This window comes from Drosophila mojavensis, unplaced genomic scaffold, assembly GCF_018153725.1.
Source record: "Drosophila mojavensis isolate 15081-1352.22 unplaced genomic scaffold, ASM1815372v1 contig_36, whole genome shotgun sequence".
In the NCBI taxonomy this organism is placed as follows: Eukaryota; Metazoa; Arthropoda; class Insecta; order Diptera; family Drosophilidae; genus Drosophila; species Drosophila mojavensis.
This window is the reverse complement of record NW_025318858.1, coordinates 18063676-18083630: the sequence shown is the minus strand read 5'-3', so window position 1 is coordinate 18083630 and position 19955 is coordinate 18063676. Positions and strand designations below refer to the sequence as shown.

Sequence of the window (19955 nt, the reverse complement as noted above, 5' to 3'; positions counted from 1 at the left end):
CTAACAATTTGTGCTGCTCAAATTGCAGCGCATTTAGTTTTTGGGATGCCTGAGCGCATGTTCGAGTACTTAATGGGATTAGCCAGAGACTTACGGACGCATTACAGCAACTTCAATGGGGCGGACCCAGGGACTAACTACTTGTGTACATAATGCATGAGCATTCTGCACGTAGCTCACGTTTAGCTATCTCTCTCTCTCTCTCTCTCTCTCTCTCTCTCTCTCTCTCTAATCAGGCGAGGCTGCTGCTGTAGGTGCAAATTCCATTTTGGCCCTCCTCGACTGATTTATTCAATATGATATGACAGACAGGCAGCAGCTACTTCCACTTGCTACAACTTGCAACTTATGCCTCATAATGTGGCAAGCTACGCATATTTACGGCTTATTACCTAACAAATTCAACTGTCGCTTCTGATTTGAGTTCGAGCTGAGTCCTGGCTCGACCTACGTGTCTGCCAGGTGTTACTAATGCAATTTATAAATTGTGGCTGCTTATCAGCTGCTCTAGCCGACGTCTGCTGCTCTGTGACTTTTAATGAGGCAAAAGCTGAAATATGAGTTGAATTATGCACGACAAATGCGAATGTCATTAGACAATGTGAGAATGAGCCTTACGGCTAGTACTCACGTTCCAGCCAGACAGATTAAATGCTAGCAGCATTATTTCAGTTAAGCATATTTACTTGAGCACCATTATTATATTCATAGGCCAATCAAATTTAAGCTTTAGTAACACAGACTAATAATGTAATTTCTGGCGATAAACATTCTGAATCTGAAATTTAAAACAATTTTAAGAAATTTCTGAAAGTTGTTTTTGTCTTAATTTAGGATTGTTTAATATATACTTAAGTTTTGTTCAATATATCTTCATGGCCTCTCTCGTACTTAAAAATTAAATTACTTATTTGAACAGCTCATAGGGACTTATAATTCAATTCCTTTTTAAAACCACGTTAGTTGTCACTCTTACTACTTCTACTTGCTTCTCTCTCTATTTAATTTTCTATCTCTCTCTTTCTGTCTCCTTTCCCTCACTGTCGCTTTCTCTCTCTTCTCCCCCCCCCTTTTTTTTCACTCTCTGTCACGCCCTCTACTCTTCTCTGCTTCTCTCTTTCTCATCTCTCTCTCTCTCTGTCTCTCTTACAATCTCTTAGTCTTTCGCAATATCTCTCCTTTGGTCTGCCTCTGTCTATTTTTATCTCTCTTACCCACTCAGAATTTTTTCTATTTCTCTTACTTTATCACTTTGGGCTCATTCCCTTATCCTCTCGCATGTATTAGCTTCCCAGTTCCATTAGCAAATAATTTCAATTAGATATTCTGCAGATAAGACTCTCCGTAAGTAACTTTTGTCAATTTACCAGGCCAGGCCAGGCCACTTTTGTGAGATACTATCTCCTAACTGTAAAATAGAGACAATACCAAAAGAATATTTTTTTTTTCGAATGCCACACATTTATTTCTGGCTGCAATTAAATCCTAGACATACATATATTCAATTTCCAATAAAAGTTATAGAGTCTTCTTCGATGTAGTTCTAAGGCATTGATTAAGATATTCCAATCTTCACTGATTATCTGCATAACGCAGTAAGAGGTAAAATGAATGTATATATAATATCAATTCACAGGGATTTTATCATCCGCAATTCGACTGATGGCCTGTAACTAATGTCATTATCAATGTCAAACAGTTCTGGGATATCTTGGTATATATATGTATATGCAAATATTTATATGTATGTATATCAAATATCTGAGGTAACAACTGCGACACTTTACGCAAATCAGAAAGGCTCAACATTTGCATGGCTAATTCAATTTAGTTTCGTTTCGTGATTCGTGTTTCGTGATTCCGTCACTCGACACCAAGAACGCTTCTCAATTGCTAAACTAATTTAAAATTTCGAGCGCGTGCGACAGCGACGAGAGCTCAATGCGGGACTTTGGAAAACGAGAGCATGACACAGGGGGCGGGGCTGGCAGGCAGGCGGGCCGACAGGCTGAAAGGGCTGCCCTACGCTTGGGGAATTGGGGAAATCAAGAAAAATGTTGAAGATGTCAGAAAAAGTGTCGCAAGACATTTTGCGAGCCGTGCGGCACGTTGCCTGAGCGAAACTGGGCCAAAACTCATTTACAGCAGAACTATAATAAATGTTAATTTGTCTGAGATTACGCAAGCCAACACACACACACACACACACACACAGACTCAGAGGGTAAAAATCGAATGAAAATTGATTTTCGGGCTCAGTGTGTATAAGCAACGAATACACGAGATGGAGTCAAAGTCAAGCTGCATGCCAATCAAGCAGCAGACACAGCCCAAAAAAGTTGCAGACAAATATCTTACAGATACACAGATACAAATACAAATACACAGACACAAGCACGGACTCAGACACTGATATAGACACATATACAGCAACAGCAACAGCTACAGCTACAGCTATGACTATGGGCATGGCCACGGCGGCAGCTAGTGCCAAAGGGGGGTAGCTGATTGCAAGGACTCTCAACAGAGTCAGGACCAAAAATCCCTTAATGACGGTTTCGCTTGTTATGCCAAATGTTTAAAAATTGAATTATCTCCCATTACCGGCTACAGCTAACGAGCGGGGCGGCAGACACACAGACAATGAGAGAATGAGGGAGAGAGGGACAGAGTGTGAGAGAGGGGAAGAGAGAGTGTGGCAGTTAGAAGCTGAGTTAGAGAGAGAGCAGAGCAGCTATAGAGCTGTCTTGTTGTGACCTATAAAGAGCTGCTTAAGAGGTTGCTTGCGCTGTAGAGGCGATAGAATATATTTATTTATTATATATTTTACTAATAGTGAGAGAACTGTATTTTAGAATTGTTTATAAACAAAATCGATTAAAATGTATAATATGCATTTTCTTATGATAATTTATGATTGTACTACGAATAATGTAAGTAGGACTCAACTTTCAGGAATGAGCAGCTGCATTAGCAAAGCAATCTGGCTGATAATGTCAGGACAGGAGATCGTTGATATCTCATGTATTTATGCATAGATTAAATTCCTAAGTATTTCTAATATTTATAAAGACACAAGATTCAACAATTTCGAAAAATTAGTAAGAGATTTTGATTGAAATTTAAATTCAGAAAATTGTCTAAAAGCTTTTTACTATCTCTACAGGGTAAAGTATGTAGTCTAGACTCTGAAGTTCTGTAACCTAGCTAATTTCTAGCTAACTGAAGAGAGTTTTAAGCAACTTAGTTGCGCAGCTTAAATATACCTTTCTCGATAGGAATCTAAAACTCTCCTGTCATCAATTTCTTAGCTGAAGCAAATCTGTAATTATCCCATTTCATTCTCTGTAATTCAAAGTTAACTGCACGGTATTTCATAGTCTATCACTCTTGGCATTGGCCATGTCTGTGCTTGTTTCATCTCTTTGCTCTGTGCTGCGTACTTTTTGAATCAATTTGCCAACAAGGATTTGTTAATCCTGTCTTCCTGACAAGTGCGGTTAGTTGAGTTGTTGTTGCTGTTGTTGTTGTTGCTGACTGGGCTGATATTTGATGTTTGGTCTAGTACGCAGGTCGATGCTTTCAGCATGAAATTCTTATTGGAGCTAGATAGAAAGAGAGACAGAGTAAGAGAGAGAAAGAGAAAGAGAGAGAGAGAGCGAAAGGCAGCATGCGATGGGCTTATAGAGAATTGAGGCTGGAGAGCGCTTTGGGGATTTGGACTGGCAACCTAATTGTGCTAATTGCCATTGCCGTTTGCTTTTTTGGCCTCAAACTCGACGGGGCATGCCATATATGCCGTACATGCCGCACATGCCACATGTCCAAGGCGTCCATTTGCATTTCAAGCAATTATTGGCTACACAAAATTTGATTAGCCGGCAAAACGAAACGAAAACGAGCCGAAAAGTGCACGTAGCTTGGCTCATTGACTATTTGATTAGCCAGCCACTTTCCGTAGCCAGGATACTTAGTGTACGTCCCTCCTCCATCCCCGCCTCCCCTAATGATGCTGGCCAAATGCGTGCTTCATTAGCAATTGCCAAGTGGCAAATGGCAAGTGGCAAGTGCAACTTGTGCCTTTTACCTGCACAGCATTTGCTAATTATTATCATAATCAAATATTAATAGCGGCACAGACATGGCCAACTGCATAGCGACACTTTTGATAAGTTGTTCGCCGGCCAAACAGCATTAGAGCGCATTAGAGGTATTCCCTGGGGCAGCGACCTTCTACCAAATGGGCGCAAATGAGCGCCGAGGGCGGCTAATAACATTTTCCAGCTAATCGGATTACGCAACCTTCTCCATACACAGAAACAGCGAGAGAAAGAACAAAAAACAAACAACGGGAAAGGAGAAAAGAGAAAAGAGAGCAAAGTTTTGACATGGCTGGAGCTTAGGAGCGTCGAGCAGCAAGAAATTAAAATTAAATTTTGCAATTTGCTAGCTAATTATTTATTTAAAATCAAATTGAAAATTAATTTTACAACATGGCCAAAAAGGCTCGGCAACAACAATGAAAAGTCCAAATTTTGTTGGTGGCCTTCCTCCTGCCGAGGGTCAAGTGCGGCTGTCAACACGAACACAAACTTTGTCTCCAGCTCTGCCCACTCGATTGCTCTATTCCTTCCCATTCTCCACTCGTCTCACTAGCTCTCTTTCTCTGTTATAAAATATTTGGTAGCATACAAAATGGCGCTGCTGCTAGAAAATTCAATTAGCCTGCAATTTTGGCAACAGCTGGCTTTCAGCACTCAGCCTCAGTCTCAGCATCGGCCTCAGTCCTGCTATGCCGTGCCGTGCCTCTGGCCATCATCTCTTTTATATCTATACCGATAGGTATCTCACACACTTTAATATCTGACATTTGCTTGCTGCCAAGTAAAGAGTTGGCAAATGTTCGCCACTTGCTTGAAAGCTCCGAAGTTTTGTCAGCCTTGCGCTGTAAATTGTAAATAGTTTTTAGACCAGATCTTCTCATTGAATTCGATCGGAGCTGCGCAATTTTAGTCATTTTTTATTTAATATGGGTAGATGAGAGTTTAAAGTATCATATGCAAATTATAGTATATACAATTTGCCTTTATATTCAAATATATAATTTAAAATTATCCGCTTCAAACATTTTTTGAAAAATAATTTGCAATGCTTACATACATAGCATAAATATATATATATATATATTTTGAATTTTTTTTTATTGTTTTCTTAACATATTTGTATAAAAAATATAACAAAATATTTTTTTAAATAATATTTTAATTTTTTTTTTAACTTTTAATTATTAATTTTTCTTTTGATCTATGAATTTTTAAATTTGGTTAATTTTTTAAATAATTAATTAAATAATTTAGTTTTTGAGCATTTCAAAATATTCTACAAATTCTTAATTTATATTTATATGCATACACTCACACTCACAAAAATGCATATAGGAACAAGAATAGAAAACTAACACTATTTTTTCCTATATAAGCTATCGTTCAGCATACTTATCCAACACTGCAACCGGCTTAGTGCCGCTTATATTGCCTAAGCTCAGGCAGTGGCGCCAACACCTGCAGCTCGAGAGCTGCAACTATTTCAATTATGCCAGCTAATTCAAACACCTTAGGGATAGCTAATACCTAAGTCTCACTCACTCACTCTCTCTCTTTCTCTTTGTTGGCCTGGCTGCTTACAGATACCAGCTACTCGTATCATCCTGCCATACACGATGAGACGTTTGTGAGGCGCAAGCAACGACGAAATCGCACTACCTTCACACTGCAACAGGTAAGCAAGGCAAACTATTCCAAATGCCAGAATGCAGAGGAAAAACTAAGAGGAAAAATATGTTAAATTTTTAATGTTTCGGCTACAGCTGGAGGAGCTGGAAACGGCATTTGCCCAGACCCATTATCCGGATGTGTTTACACGCGAGGATCTGGCGATGAAAATTAATTTAACAGAGGCGCGAGTGCAGGTGAGTGAACAAACAGCAGAGACTGTAACTGTGCCTGTGACTGCGACTGTGAATATGATTGTGATTTGGGACTTGGGCGCAGGTCAACCCTGGCAAATTATGCAAAAATATTAAGAGCCGAAAAAAGGTTAAGTAACAAACAGAAAATATATATATGAACGAAATAAAATTGTATCAGGTTTCCCAAGAATAGCGAACTGGGCAACCCTAGCCCAGTCACGCAGCCTGATCAAAGCTACAGTGCCCCGCCCACGTTTCCTTTCCTGCCTTTCGCTCTCTATTAATAATGCATATGCATGTCGTACATAAGGAGCGACAGAGACAGATGGAGAGAGATGGCCAAAGAGGTAGCTCGTTGGGGTCATGTACAACGTAATGCAATAACTGCCTTTAAAAATATTCTATATACATTTTGAATGAAGCAAATATGCAAAGTTCTTATAAAAGCCAAAAACTCTGCCCTCACTTCCTGCCCCAGTCTCGTGCCCTGCCCCATCACCTCCATCATCTCTTTCATTCGCTTTCTACAGCAGCTTGGCCAGCTTTTTTGGCAGAGCAGAGCAGAGCAGGGCATTTCTCGTAATAAATCAAATTTATTTTTCAATATACAGTTAGATGCGAGTTTTATGTAGGTTGATAGACAGTTATAAAAGCTGCTTTGTAACGGCATTTCGGCAGCTGCCATAAAGAAAGAAGAAATTACAAAAAAAAAAAAAAAAAAAAAAAAAAAAAAATATATATATATATATATATACATACATATATATAAATATATAAAGTTAGTAACGTCCTGCGCTGAGAAATGCAAAGAAAGGCAGTATGAAAAATTGTATATATTTTAATTTTTGTTGAAATTTAAATGTTGAGTTGAGCATTGAGTGAAGTCAATGCATATAGAGTTAATGTTAATTATTTTGCATTTTATCTGGAGTTTATAATTATTATTAATTTCATATTAAATAAGATTTTTATTAACGCAAATATAATAAATATCTAATCTATTTATATTTATATTTCTCAATGCTTTCTCAACATATCAATTTCCTGTTGTTCTTTTGACTAGTTGCCCACTTTCATATTCAGTCACAATTGTATTTACTGCACTTGGCATGGCCAAATTGTGAATGGCCTATTAAAATTTATAAACTTAAGCAAATAATTGCGCTTGCATGCAAATTAAGTCAGCAAATCAGAGAAAAATAGAAAGATCAAGTGAGAGAAATGGCAAATTGTGAGAATTGCAATCATTAGCGCTGACAATTTGTGACACTGTGCCGTGGCTTATTGTCGGATTAGCTGCTGGGGCAGATGACAATTAGCGGATCTACTATGTAGTTCCACTTCCACATACACACACACACACACACACACACACACACACACTCAAGACGTGGGTGGCTGAGGCACTCAGGCACGTTGCCCACGCGACAGATTGAGAGACTGAGCAAATTATGTGGCAGCAACTTAATGAGGATGCAACCTTAACTAGAGACACGTAGCGCTATGTGATAAGTGCACCGGCCCACACACAGGTGGCTATTAGAAACACTTTGGTGGCGTTAGGCGATGACAATGATGATGCACTACGCTATTTCCGGCACAATTAGAGAGAACAACAACAATAACAACAACAACAACAACAGCAATAGCAACAATAGCAATTGCAACTACCCTGCAACACTTGAGGCACACAAAAGTTTCCCACGTGTAACCTGATATTTGAAATTCAATTTTGGCCACAAATTTATATGTCAAACGTCCAACAATGGGACACTTGTGCTTAACACGTGTACCTGTCAGCCTAACAAAGTTAGAAACCACCCGCGTTCAGCCCGGCGTGTCAGCTCGCTGACTTCTGTCCAAGTTTTCAGCTCAAGCTGGCCTTTAAATGTCAGACAAATGAAAATAAAACAACATAAAAGCATGAAAAATTCTGCAAAAAAATAAGTGAAAAGCAACAATTGAACAGAAGAGAGAGAGAGAGAGAGAGAGAGAGAGACAGAGAGAGAGAGAGCGCGCTAGTATAAAAGATATTCATTTTTTGGGGCCTGGCTTAGTCTGGGATTTCGATAATGGAATGAATGCCAAATATTTTTGATGAGGGTGACTCTGCGCATCGCAGTCGCTGTCGCAGTCGCAGTCGCAGTCGCATTTTCAGCGACCGCATTTTGACACATTTTGCGAAAATGCGCAAATAAATTTTATAATAAAATTTATTATGTACTTCGCTTGTAGTCCCCGAACTTGTTTGCCGCTCACTTGGACTCACTCACAAAGCCGGGCACTTGCCGGTAACCTGATATGTTTTTCTCCTCTCGTCTTTTTTCACTTCCACTGTCAATTTTTGATGCTCGGCGGCGTCTGTCGCTCGGCATTTCAGTCCAACGCAAAATCATTTACTTAATGCGTATCCGTACGGCTGAGCGAGTAAGCCAGCTTCTCCTGTCTAGACTTGAGCTGGCTATACAGTGGCTTGACAGAGACAAAGTGCTTTGAAGTTGAGCTAATGTGCCAGAGCTGCCTTATAAATGATATTGATTGATAAATCAGCTGGGAATGGGATTCAATTTAAGCTAATGCAAAATATGAGAGGCAACAGATTTTTCGAAATTCTGATTATAAAGATTTTCAAATTGATATCAGGCAAAATATTTTTTAATGGGTAGGCATCACATCAGGACATAAGGATTTTTTAATAGATATGTATAGGTATGGGTAGATAGAGATAGTCATGGATAGATGTTGGTAGTTACAGATAGCTATAGATGGACACAGATAGATATAGATAGAAAAACTTGTATAACTCAAAGTTTTCCTCTTTTTTATGTGCAATATTAACTAATTTACTATATATAATATTATATTATTTATTTTTATCTAATTCATTTTATTAAAAGATCAAACAAATTTTATCTTTTCGACCTTGGTAAATTTGTTCACTCACATTCATATCTGGAAAATAAAAATATATTTAAATTAAAAATCCTCATGAATATTCCCTGGTAATATAGTAAACATAACATATTATAGCAAACAATTTTTTCTGTTTGAAATCAGATTTCCCACCCTTAAGTAGAGCTCCTTGATCTCAATTACAACTCGAAATGGAACTATTAATATTCATTGGGAAAAGTTGCCAGAAGTGTCGATTACCCCGTTTGGCGCTACAGAAAGTTCTAATTTCGTAGATAATTCGCTTAGAATTATGTCTGCAGCATGACAATGTCGAGTGCCACACCCACAACGGCCACACCGCCCACACGACCGCATATAATACCAATAATTGATAATTTATTATAATCACAGTCTATGGGAATTGGGCAGAAACTAGTCCGACCCCCCGAACCACTTGGCACCACAAACAACAGTACCAGCAGCACCACCCGACGGCCACATCTCAAGACGTCGCCCGGGCAAAGGGGTTGGCGGTGTTCGCTGTGTTGGGCTGTCAAATAATTGCATTTGCTTCAATAATCCTTTAATGCTGATCCAAGCTGATGGGCCGCACTGCATATGCCCGCTGCCGGCGGCGATGGGCGGATATATTGAGGGGTGTTGCTGTTGCGGTAGCCCAATTATTGCTGCTGCGGCAGCAACTGTTGTTGCTGCAAAGGGTTCACGAAATGCGTTTGATATTAACACATCTGTTCATTCATTCCACTTGAGCTGCGTCATCGGCCCGCCAAACTGTTTGCGGAAGCTAATGGTGCGCACTTGCCATAATTACCCCGGGCCGATCAGCCTCAGCCTCAGCCACATCCTCAGCCTCAGCCGCTGCCACATTCCCCGTCCTGCTGTGCTTCCTCTCTCTTCTGGGTGGTGTTTACCTTTAGTTGTTTTGGCTCGCATTGTTTCCATTTTGCTTAACAACTTTGCTTTATTTACCGCCGTTTGCTTGTTTGTTTTTGCTTTATTCAACACAAATCGCTTTTTGTAACTTGTGACCGCAATGTTTCTTTCTCTCTGGTCTTTTTTTTTATTTTTTATTTTTTTGAGACCTGATACCCTGTATTTCAATGTTTACCTTATGTCCCATTCGCATTGTTAGCAAAATTATGAGCACTTTTGCCGCCTTCGGGCGTTTCATTTCCCATTTCTGTTCGCTCGCTGCCGGAGAGGTAAATAAGGTATTTGAAGTAGGACTGCTGTGCTCTCTCTATAGGGAGTGCTCTTTCGAAATGCTTACACTTATGAGTCGCGACGTGTGCTCCGAAGCGAATGTGCGCTACGATGGAAGCAGAAGTATAAAAGAAATATTAAATTGCTCCCAATTTTCTTGCAGTTGCAATAGATTTATTTTTTTTTTTTTTAAAGGAAATTAAAAGATGACAAGTATTAGAGAAATAATGTAATTTAGGATTGCATTTAATGCTGAGAGAATGTCATAGTCCCTTGTTGAACAGGTAGAATATTTAGTTTTATATTTAATATTCAAATAATTGTTTTTCGATACGGTTTATATTTGATGTTAAAAATATCTGGAAATTCTCTTTAAATATACATCTTTGTTTGTTCAAATTAAATTCTGTTGAATGGATAACTATCAATTGCCTCTGAGTGCTTTGTATTGGTATTAAATATTTAAGTTTTATTGAAAAAGTTTTGAAGCATTAGATTCCTAGACAGATTCAAAATTTGATAAAATAATTTTATTTTCCAGCTGTCATATTATGGAAATCAAATTTTGACTGTAGTTGGGAAAATGCTATACTAAATTTATTTTAATCTAAAAAATTGTTACAAAACTGTATTTAAATAATACTAGATATACAACATATGAATTCAATTTTGTTGTGAACAAAATGTATGCATATGAATAAAAATTAATTTAATTGGTTTAATTATATAATTATATAATATATAATATATCCTATTAAATTAATTTTTATTCATATTAGTCAAGAAAGTATAAAGTATAAAAATTAATTTACTCTTTCATTAATATGTTAATAAAAAAAAAATTATTATTATTATTATTATTATTTTTTTTTTTTTGTTATTTTATTATATGCGTTATTTAACAAGTTTTATTCTACGAAAATAAGTTTGCAAACAAATCTGAACTAAAATATTTTAAGCGCTGCACCTAAAAGTATGCATTAAATCAAAAATATCTAAAAAATGATGATTATTTTCTACCTCCTCATTAAAAATATAATTAATAAAAGCATCTGAAAATAATGTGGTTGCCAAGCGAAATCAATTAGCCACGCTGTAAATGAATATGCCAAAAGGCGAAAAACAAGCCAACAAAAGTGAAAAACTGGCCGCAGCTCAGCTCAAAGTGGGCGAGACGAGAAGCAATCAAGAAACTAAACCAAGCGAATTGAATAAATAAGAAATATGGTAATGTTTTCTGTGGGGGTTTACTTTTTGGGTAGGTATTGCTATAAAACCGAGCAAAATTGTGCATGAAATTATTATTGAAGGAGAAAAATAAAAGAATTACGTATAGAGTGAGAGAGAGAGAGAGAGAGAGAGAGAGAGAGTGATAAAGAGGGAGAGATACGTGTGGGTGGGCTAAAGTCAAGGCAGACGCACACAATTGTTTTTCATTATTCAATTTTTGTCATGATAATAACCAGAGCTCCGAGCACTGCCAGCTACACTGTCTGTCTCGCTCGCGCCCAGCTATACGCGTCTCGCTCAGGCGAGCCCCCGAGGGCTACGGCTGCACTTGGCAAAAGTTTACCCAGCCATATTTTATTGGTAATGTGCTTATGGCATAAATATTGTATTAAGTAACTGGTGGGCGTCACCACCAAAAAAAATATGTATATATATATATATATATATATGTGCGAGAGAAGCTCCTGCAGTAAGTTTGCAAGGGGCTTTATGGGGTTGGCTGGGTGGTTGGGTGGTTGGGTGGTGGGTTCCTGGGGGTTGGATTGTGCGCAATTTATTGTTAGCTGGAGCCACAGCCTGGCCCGAGTTGGGTTGGGTTGGGGTAGTGTTTGGTTAAGTGGGTGTGTGTATTGTGTCTGGTAGAAAGCCAACATGGCGGCTATGGCACTGGAGCAAGTGAGACAAAGAAAGACAGCGAGAGAGTAAGAGAGAGAGAGAGAGACTGAGAGAAAGTTGCCTAGAGGCGCAAAATGTTGAAATTGTTTTATGTTGCGTTATGATTACAACAATGCGAACTTTTGCACAATGTCTAATTTGAATTTTGATTAGGAAATTTACTTACACACACATAAAGAAAGTCAGCGAGAGAGAGAGAGAGAGGCATATAGTCATACAAGATGGCGCCCCCTTGAGTTAGAAATCCCATTAGGGGGCGCTTTAAGCATGGAATCAGCGTAACCGGAACTAAAAGCAAACACACAGCAGCAGCAGCAGCAACAACAACAACAACAACAACAACAATAATAATAGCAATAGCAAGAAAAAGGAAACACGCGCGCATAAACAAGCAGGCAAAAGGATGCCAAGGATGCGAAGGATGCCTGGGCATTGTCTTGATTGAAGCTCATTAGTGAAGAGGCTGTGCCAGCATGTGTGTGTGTGTCTGCGTATGTGTGGGACAACCTCCTCCTGCGTCGCCCTTACCAATTTAGGCGCTGATTACAGGCCAAATTTGTTTTGTGTGCCTGTGCAAAATTGAAAATCAGATTTTGTTTGTTTATGTCTTGACAGAGACAATAGGGCTGAGTGCTGCGAGCGCCGTGCGGCTGTTGGTTGGCAAACAACAAATTGTTAAAGTTTCTGAGGTGGAAAATTTCGTTTATTGTTTTTTAGCCCCCCCTAGCCCTTCAAGATATATGTATGAGTGGGTGTGTGTGTGTGTGTGTGACGAAAGTTTTCCAATTTTCAATTGGCTGGCAGCCAAGTCGAGTCACAACTTTGGCCCACAGCATAAATAACAGCACTCAGCCGTACGAAAGCAATTTTCTAACTTTACCCACAATCTCTTTGTCATTGGCAGGTCTGGTTCCAGAATCGACGCGCCAAATGGCGCAAAGCGGAACGACTCAAGGATGAGCAGCGCAAGAGGGAAAATGGCGAGAGCAGCAGCTCATTGGAGAAGGTAAGCGCAGGGAGCAGAAGATCAGGGAGTACAATTTAAATGATGGCAAAAGCTGTAAATGCTACCTGTTTACCTTTGAGTAAAATTAGTTCTCTGGGGCATTGCATTGAGCAAATATATATCTACAACTTCAGTGTACTCATATCTCCCCTTCCCTTCCTCCACTCTTTCTAGCTCCATGACTCGCGTGAGTCTTCGCCCGATATCACCGGCGAGATCGATGATGATATGGATGATCTGCCGCCGCGGCAGCGCTCCCATAGTCCTCTTACTAACGGACCCATGGAGCAGCAGCACTCGCGCAGTCCCACGGGTGGCCATCATCTCGACTCCAGCGACAACGAGCGACCGCTGTCCTCGGCCCAGCTGACCGCCACGCCGCACTCCGCCTCGCAGTCGCTGGGCTCGATCAGCGCCGGCTCGCCGTCGCCTGGCATGCGCGAGCACACGCCCCTCGCCGCCGGCCTGGGGCCCAACAGCCCCTCCAACTCACGCAACACGGACTCGCCCATCGAGGTGGGCGGCCCCATGTCGCTCACCACGGGCTCACGCATGGCCGCCTCGTCCAACAACTCGGCCTCGTCCACACCAACGCCAACCACGCCCCACGCGGCCCAGCTGCCCCATTCGGCGGCCGCCGCCGCAGCCTTTGGCAGTCACATCTTTGGCAGCTTTGGCGCTGGCAGCGTTGCCAACGATACGTAAGTACCAGTAATATCTCACTTTGTAGTAATTATCTAACTAGATTAAGCACTTGAAGTAGACTTGATATGAAGAAGAAGGAGCAGTAGAAAAGTAATATGAAAGAGTCAGGCAACTCTGTTTATATCAAAGGCTTTTGTGTGTGTGTGTATTATTTTTATATATTTACGTATGATCATATATAAATAAGTAACTATGTATGGGTATACCCTTTGAATTAAATTTGTTTATTTATTTTGTATTTAATTAAACATTTTTTATTTATATATTAATTAATTAATTAAATTATATTTTCATTTTACTTATTTATTTATTTTTTGAGCCCATTATTAGATTCAAAATTTCTCAGTATTAAATGAATTAATTTCAATATTTTTTATTACCTTCGTATATTCTTTACTTTACAATGCTTTGTAATAAATGGAAATCATTTTCCAAGCTTGAGAAACACTTGTAGTGTCCTGTAGAAAAAGGAAATTCAAATCATGGCTTTCAGTTACTTTGATTTTCATTTCTGTTACATTTAATTAGCATTCCAAATAAGTTGCAGCTTCTGTAACTAGCTCTAGCCATTGCCTAGGGTCATCCATAGCCACACACACACAGGCAAATTGAGCTACTCATGTCAAGCCGCTGGTTAGCAACCCCTGTAAAGCAACGCGATTAAAACTCAACGATCTGCTAATTGCTTGCGTGTCATTAAGCCTCCACTTACAATGGCATTAAGCAACAACAAACAATAAATTTATGGCAAGTGTCGCATTTTGTCGTCAATTTGACAATAACAATGCCAAAGAGCAGAAGAACAACAACTGCCAGAAAAAAAAAAAACGAGAGAAGGGAAAACGAATAAAGAGAACAGGGCAAAGCAAACAGAACGTCACCCCCTGAGAGCAATTTTCCAAGCAAATATTTACAAATCCAAGGCAGCAGTTGCAAGTGGAATCATCCCTAAAGAATCTATGTGTGTGCGTTTTTTTTCATCTCCTTTTGGCGACGATGACTAAATTAGCAATTGATTACGAGCCAGAGAAAGGAAAGCAGGAAGAGCTAGAGCAGAATTGTGGGAGTTGGTATTATTATAGCCAGACAACGACCACAATGAGAGCAGTAATGATATTAGAGAAGGTTGGGCTGGCTGACTGCTTGGGTATGGGCATAAGGCTCGCCTTTCGACTCCTGCGGTGCCCCGGACCTGGCACGGGCTATTGAGCAGGCGTGCGCAGCGGAAGACGATTCAGTTAATGTTTTGGATGAAAACGTTTAAATTCCATTGGCGCACTTCCGGTCAGCGGATGTCGTGTGCGCCAGCGGAAACATTAAGAGTGCCTCTCCGCATCTCTCAGCCAGACCTCCAAAAAGAGAAAAGTAGAGATCTAATGATGCTGATGCACTGATATGACCAACACGTGCTGTTCAGCGTCTAATCACCAAGGGCATAGCGCCTGAATGAAGCTGCAACAACATTATTGTCTTTAGCTTTCAAGTTCTTATTGAACTAATAGATAACTTAAATGGTTCATTAATTTGGCAATGCTCATTAGCCTGGAGTTGTATCGTAGCATTCGCTTAGAGTTGCTTAGAGAAGAAGTTTAGTATTGATTTAGATTTGTTTATAGGTTCAAATTTAGAAATTCGTATTTGCATTTCATTTAAATTTCATTTTGTTTGTATGTGTATAATATCAACAAAATATTCTATCTATCATATGCATATCTTTTTTGTTAAATTTATATATTCTTAGGTCTTTTTTCACAACTAATTTAATACGTCAAATGTCTTTCTAGACAAGCAAAGCTTTTAAGCTATAAGATAAGCTGGAAGATATAAATTACGTTAAGTAGAAAATATTTTTAATGAAATATATTTATAGTGGAAAGTAGAGTCGTGTCCCAAAAATTCGAAATGGCAAAAGGAGCTTTTTTTTTTTATTTACACAGAAATTTATCGAGAATTCTCGGGAACAAATTTTTCTGAAAGAGATAGAGTTTTTTTTCGAGTTAATTGAAATTATATTATAAATTATTTATACCTTGGAAAATAGTAAATGCTTGAAAAGCCTTATAAAAGATACATAAAGAAAATTATAAAATAATATTATAAAACTTGAATCACATCTGGACATGTTACTTTCTACTACATTTTACTTTCTACTACTTTTTCTTAAGTCTATTTTTTTTATGAGACTTTTATTTCTTATATTGAGTTTCTTTGAACAGAAACATGTAAACCTCTTAATAGCAGTAATTGATAATGATATTTGTCTTCAGTCTACGCTAAAAAATCAGACTGATCTTTTATGAATCTTGTCTCCAGCTCTTCATTTATTCAAGCATAATTTATTGCTCAAAATAAAAATCCAAATATGATGAATGCATATTGGCGACTTCAAATGTTTTCGCACATAAAAAGCCAACTGGAGAATGTAATTGGGCGTAAATGAGGGTGTTTCGCGTGTTTGTCGTGTTTGTTGTGTTGTTGATGGCAATGTAACCATATGCCACACCCGGCGGCCCACAAAAGGCGGCTGAGTGCGACGGGGAGTGTGAGTGGATGAGCGGCGTCGGTTAGCGGTGGGCGGTCTCATCAGCCGGCAAAGAGGCCACGGGCGGCCCATACGGCCGGGCGCTGCTTCAGCTCACATGTCAACGCGCCCAGACAACAACAACAATAAAGCGACACACCACAATAAAAAACCAAAATAGAAGAGAGTAGAAAAAAAAAAAAACGAAAATACTTGGAATCAGGATGCGGATCGGCATATAATAGCGCAGCGTCAGTCGAGTGGGTGAGGGGCGAGGACGACCCACTGGGCAGAAGGTCGACTGCTACTACTCCTGCTGCTCAGGCTGCTGTTTTAGCTGAATCATTGCTCGCTGTTTGCTGCCGCTGTTGTTGTTGTTGCTGCTGTTGTTGCTGTAACGGTTGACCAAATCAATTCCAACTTCTTTACCAGATATGCTAATGGCAATCGCCTTTGGCTCACTGCTCATGCACTCAGCACTTTGATATCATTTTGATATCGTTATTGTTATTCAAATGCCGGCAGCCGGATATCCTGTGTGTGTGTGTGTGTGTGTGTGTCTATGTGTTTCCATATTCCATCTTCCAGCTCCCATCTTCTATCTTCCATCTTTTTCATTATGCTCTTTTTCAGTGCTTCTCAGCTCAAGTCAAGCGTTTCATCGCAAGCATTTATCATCGCATTAGACATGCACTCAACTATTTCTATATCTCTATATATTCTTGTATATTTTATGCAAATCGGAAAACAACAACAAATACAAAACTACATAGCACACATATTCACTTTCCAATCATTCGTATGGCACTCGAGTCAACTTCACTGCTGATGTCAGCTCAGCAGCTCAGAAAGTCAATCAATGGCAATTAATTATGTCAAAGGGAAGAAATGATTTGAAGACATTCGATATAAGTCCAAGTATTCTAAATTCCTATTGGCATAACTATTATTAATATTTATCTAACTGTATATTATTCTCTATATGTATTACAGCAATAGATAAAAGAAAAGCTATAGCAAATGCACATTTATTTTAAGCTTTTAAGTCAAGCTTACAAATTAAAATAAATAATTTTTCTATAAGCTTTAATCAGCAGAAAAAATATAATATCAAAAAAAAAAAATATTATAATTTTTAAGCTCATCTTGTTGCTAACTTATACAAACTCACGTGAAAAATATAAGTGTTTTCCATTTGGTTTAGGGCTTTACACTTCTCAGTAATATTTTCAGCTAACACATGGTCAGGTGACAAAAACAATTAACACCTGTTGTGTTTTGTATTGTCAATTTGTATAAACAATTAGCAGAAGGAATACTTAAGTTCAGCTGAAACGCAGCTGGCATTGAAATGATTTTTACTTTGCTAAAGATATAAAGAGAATAATTGAACAGCTTTATGGCTATTTTTAAGTTGATTTTAAATTGAGCTAATTGTAGCATATTAAGTGTATATTATACAATTTTATTTATTCTTGTTCTTAGTCTTACTCTCTTAAGTCTCTGTTATTTACCATTGAATGCCTTTCGAGTTAGCTCAACACATTCGTAATTTGTTTTAGTTTCGCTTTGCAATTTAGATTTTATTTTGCTCCCATGAAGGCGATGATTTTTAGCATTATTTATTTAGCGTTTCAGCAGGCAACTTATCTTAGCAGCTGTTCAAAATGAAGTACGCCGTATTGATTTATCTGCTCTTCCCAGTGCTTGGCATCGCGCTGACCGTAAAGAATCGTAAGAATAAGACGAACATCTCCATTGCTCACATAATCTAGCGTTTTAAATCTTCAGCTATTTGTGCACAGCGGCCAGCTGATCCGGGCTCTGCACTTATTGGAGATCCATCGTGCTTTACATACATATCCAGATGGACCTATTATAATTTTGCGAATGAGTGCAAGAGATTCCTTTATGGGGGATGCAAAGGCAATGATAATCGTTTTAAGTCTCGAAAAAAGTGCGAGGCAATGTGCTTGGTTTAAGCATTTATAAAATATACAACTCTGTGAGAGAAAATGTAATCAGGCATTAAGAGTTTTGGTGATATCATGATATTATGGGTCTATCATATTAGCTGATATTCTCCAGGCTTTGCAACCATTCAAATTCGTTTTAGCTTCGCTTTTTAGCATACGCTACGAATTCTAATTTCGCTTCTATAAACTTGGTTTACTTAGTCGACTAAGTACTCGGACGACCGTCAATAGCTCAAGTTGCTCGAAATGAAATACGCTGGATGGATTTACGTGCTTCTCCAATTGTGTGCCATTGCTACAGCGCAGAGGCTTTGTAAGAATTCGATAAGCTTCTCGATTGATATGCGTTACTTAATAATTGTAAACATTTTAGATATTTGTAACTTACTGCCTGCCGTCAAGGGTCCATGTCCACAGAAAGATTTAAAATGGACCTACCATCGCAAGATGAATATCTGTAAGCAGTTCATGTATGGGGGGTGTCTAGGGACCCTGAATAGATTTGATAGTCTCGAAGAGTGCAGGGAAACATGCCAACGAGTAAAAAAATATCCGAAAATCCGAAAGGTCCGTGACTTCAAATTTACGAATAAAACCGTTATACGAAGGCCTAGGAGACACCGTGCTCTTCGAAAGATCGATGATTTCAAGCATATGTATAAAATATATGTTATTTAAAAAATAACTTATACAGAATGAATAATATGCACATGAAACTAAATAATAAGTTTTGGCTTTCGCTCCAAAGGCGCTTGAGATATAATAATAAAATCGATAATACTTAGGCTGGACAATTAGCGATTTTCGTATGAACAAATTCGATCTGACAATTGAGATTGTTCTTCAGATGAACAGTGAAAATAATGAACAGATGAAATGTGCTTTGGACTATGAATATGTTTTATCTCTGATATTTACCATTAAATGTCAATTAGTTTCATTTTTCCCTTTGCAATTATTTATGCATACTCGATTTATGGACTTGATTTTGTATTCTATTACCTGTAATATTTCAAACCATTCAAAATGAAACTTGCTGCACTGAGTTACCTGCTCTTCGTATGGCTTGGCATATCAATAGCATCATGGCCTTGTAAGAATGTGATCAATTTCTCAATTGATATTCAATACTAAAATCATCACTTCAGCTCCCTGTGTACAGCAGCCTGCCTATAGAGGTCCATGTGGTAAACAGACTTTAAGATGGACCTACTTCCCTAATCGGAAGGCCTGTAGGTCATTCATATATGGGGGATGTGGTGGCAATAAGAATAATTTTAAAACTCAAGCGCGGTGCAGGAAGGCGTGCCGTTCCAGGCAGATTACCATGAAGCCAGTAAAACCTAAAGTCGTCTATAATAAATTCTATTTGTATTAACTCACAATACATACATATATGATGTATATAATTGTGTGTATATTTTTACAGTGTGAGTTGGTTGTCCAATCTTTTTCTCAGCAGTTTAAGGCTCACAAAACTCTATATATTTATGTTCACGTAGGTTTTTTCGCAGAGTCGAGCTCTGAAATCTCTTATTAAATTTATACAGGATAAAAGTATAATTATAATTATGTATGTGAACTATGAAAAATGAAGAAATTTCAAATGAGCCAGCCATTCAAGCTATATACTTGAATATATTTAATATATCTATCTATATACACATATGAAACAGTTATATAATTTCCATAATTATACCTGATTTTGTATAGATAGGCTAATAAGCCTAGAGCATTTCGTGGAAAAATTCAACT

General features: G+C 38.5%; 2 protein-coding genes across 2 annotated transcripts in view; both read left to right on the top strand.

Annotated features, from left to right (window-relative positions):
- LOC6577194 (AF4/FMR2 family member lilli) overlaps positions 1-19955 on the top strand; it is a 40905-nt gene that overhangs the window by 14159 nt on the left and 6791 nt on the right. Inside the window, exons 3-6 of the mRNA XM_032728966.2 lie at positions 5687-5778; positions 5867-5968; positions 12897-12998; positions 13173-13699. Of these exons, the coding sequence (XP_032584857.1) occupies positions 5687-5778; positions 5867-5968; positions 12897-12998; positions 13173-13699 (823 nt within the window). The remainder of the gene's footprint in view (positions 1-5686; positions 5779-5866; positions 5969-12896; positions 12999-13172; positions 13700-19955) is intronic.
- On the top strand, positions 17832-18245 carry LOC122757178 (chymotrypsin inhibitor SCI-II-like). The gene is made up of 2 exons (XM_044008616.1): positions 17832-17958; positions 18016-18245. Exons 1-2 carry the CDS (start codon positions 17892-17894, stop codon positions 18204-18206), a joined length of 258 nt encoding a protein of 85 aa, XP_043864551.1. The 5' UTR covers positions 17832-17891; the 3' UTR covers positions 18207-18245.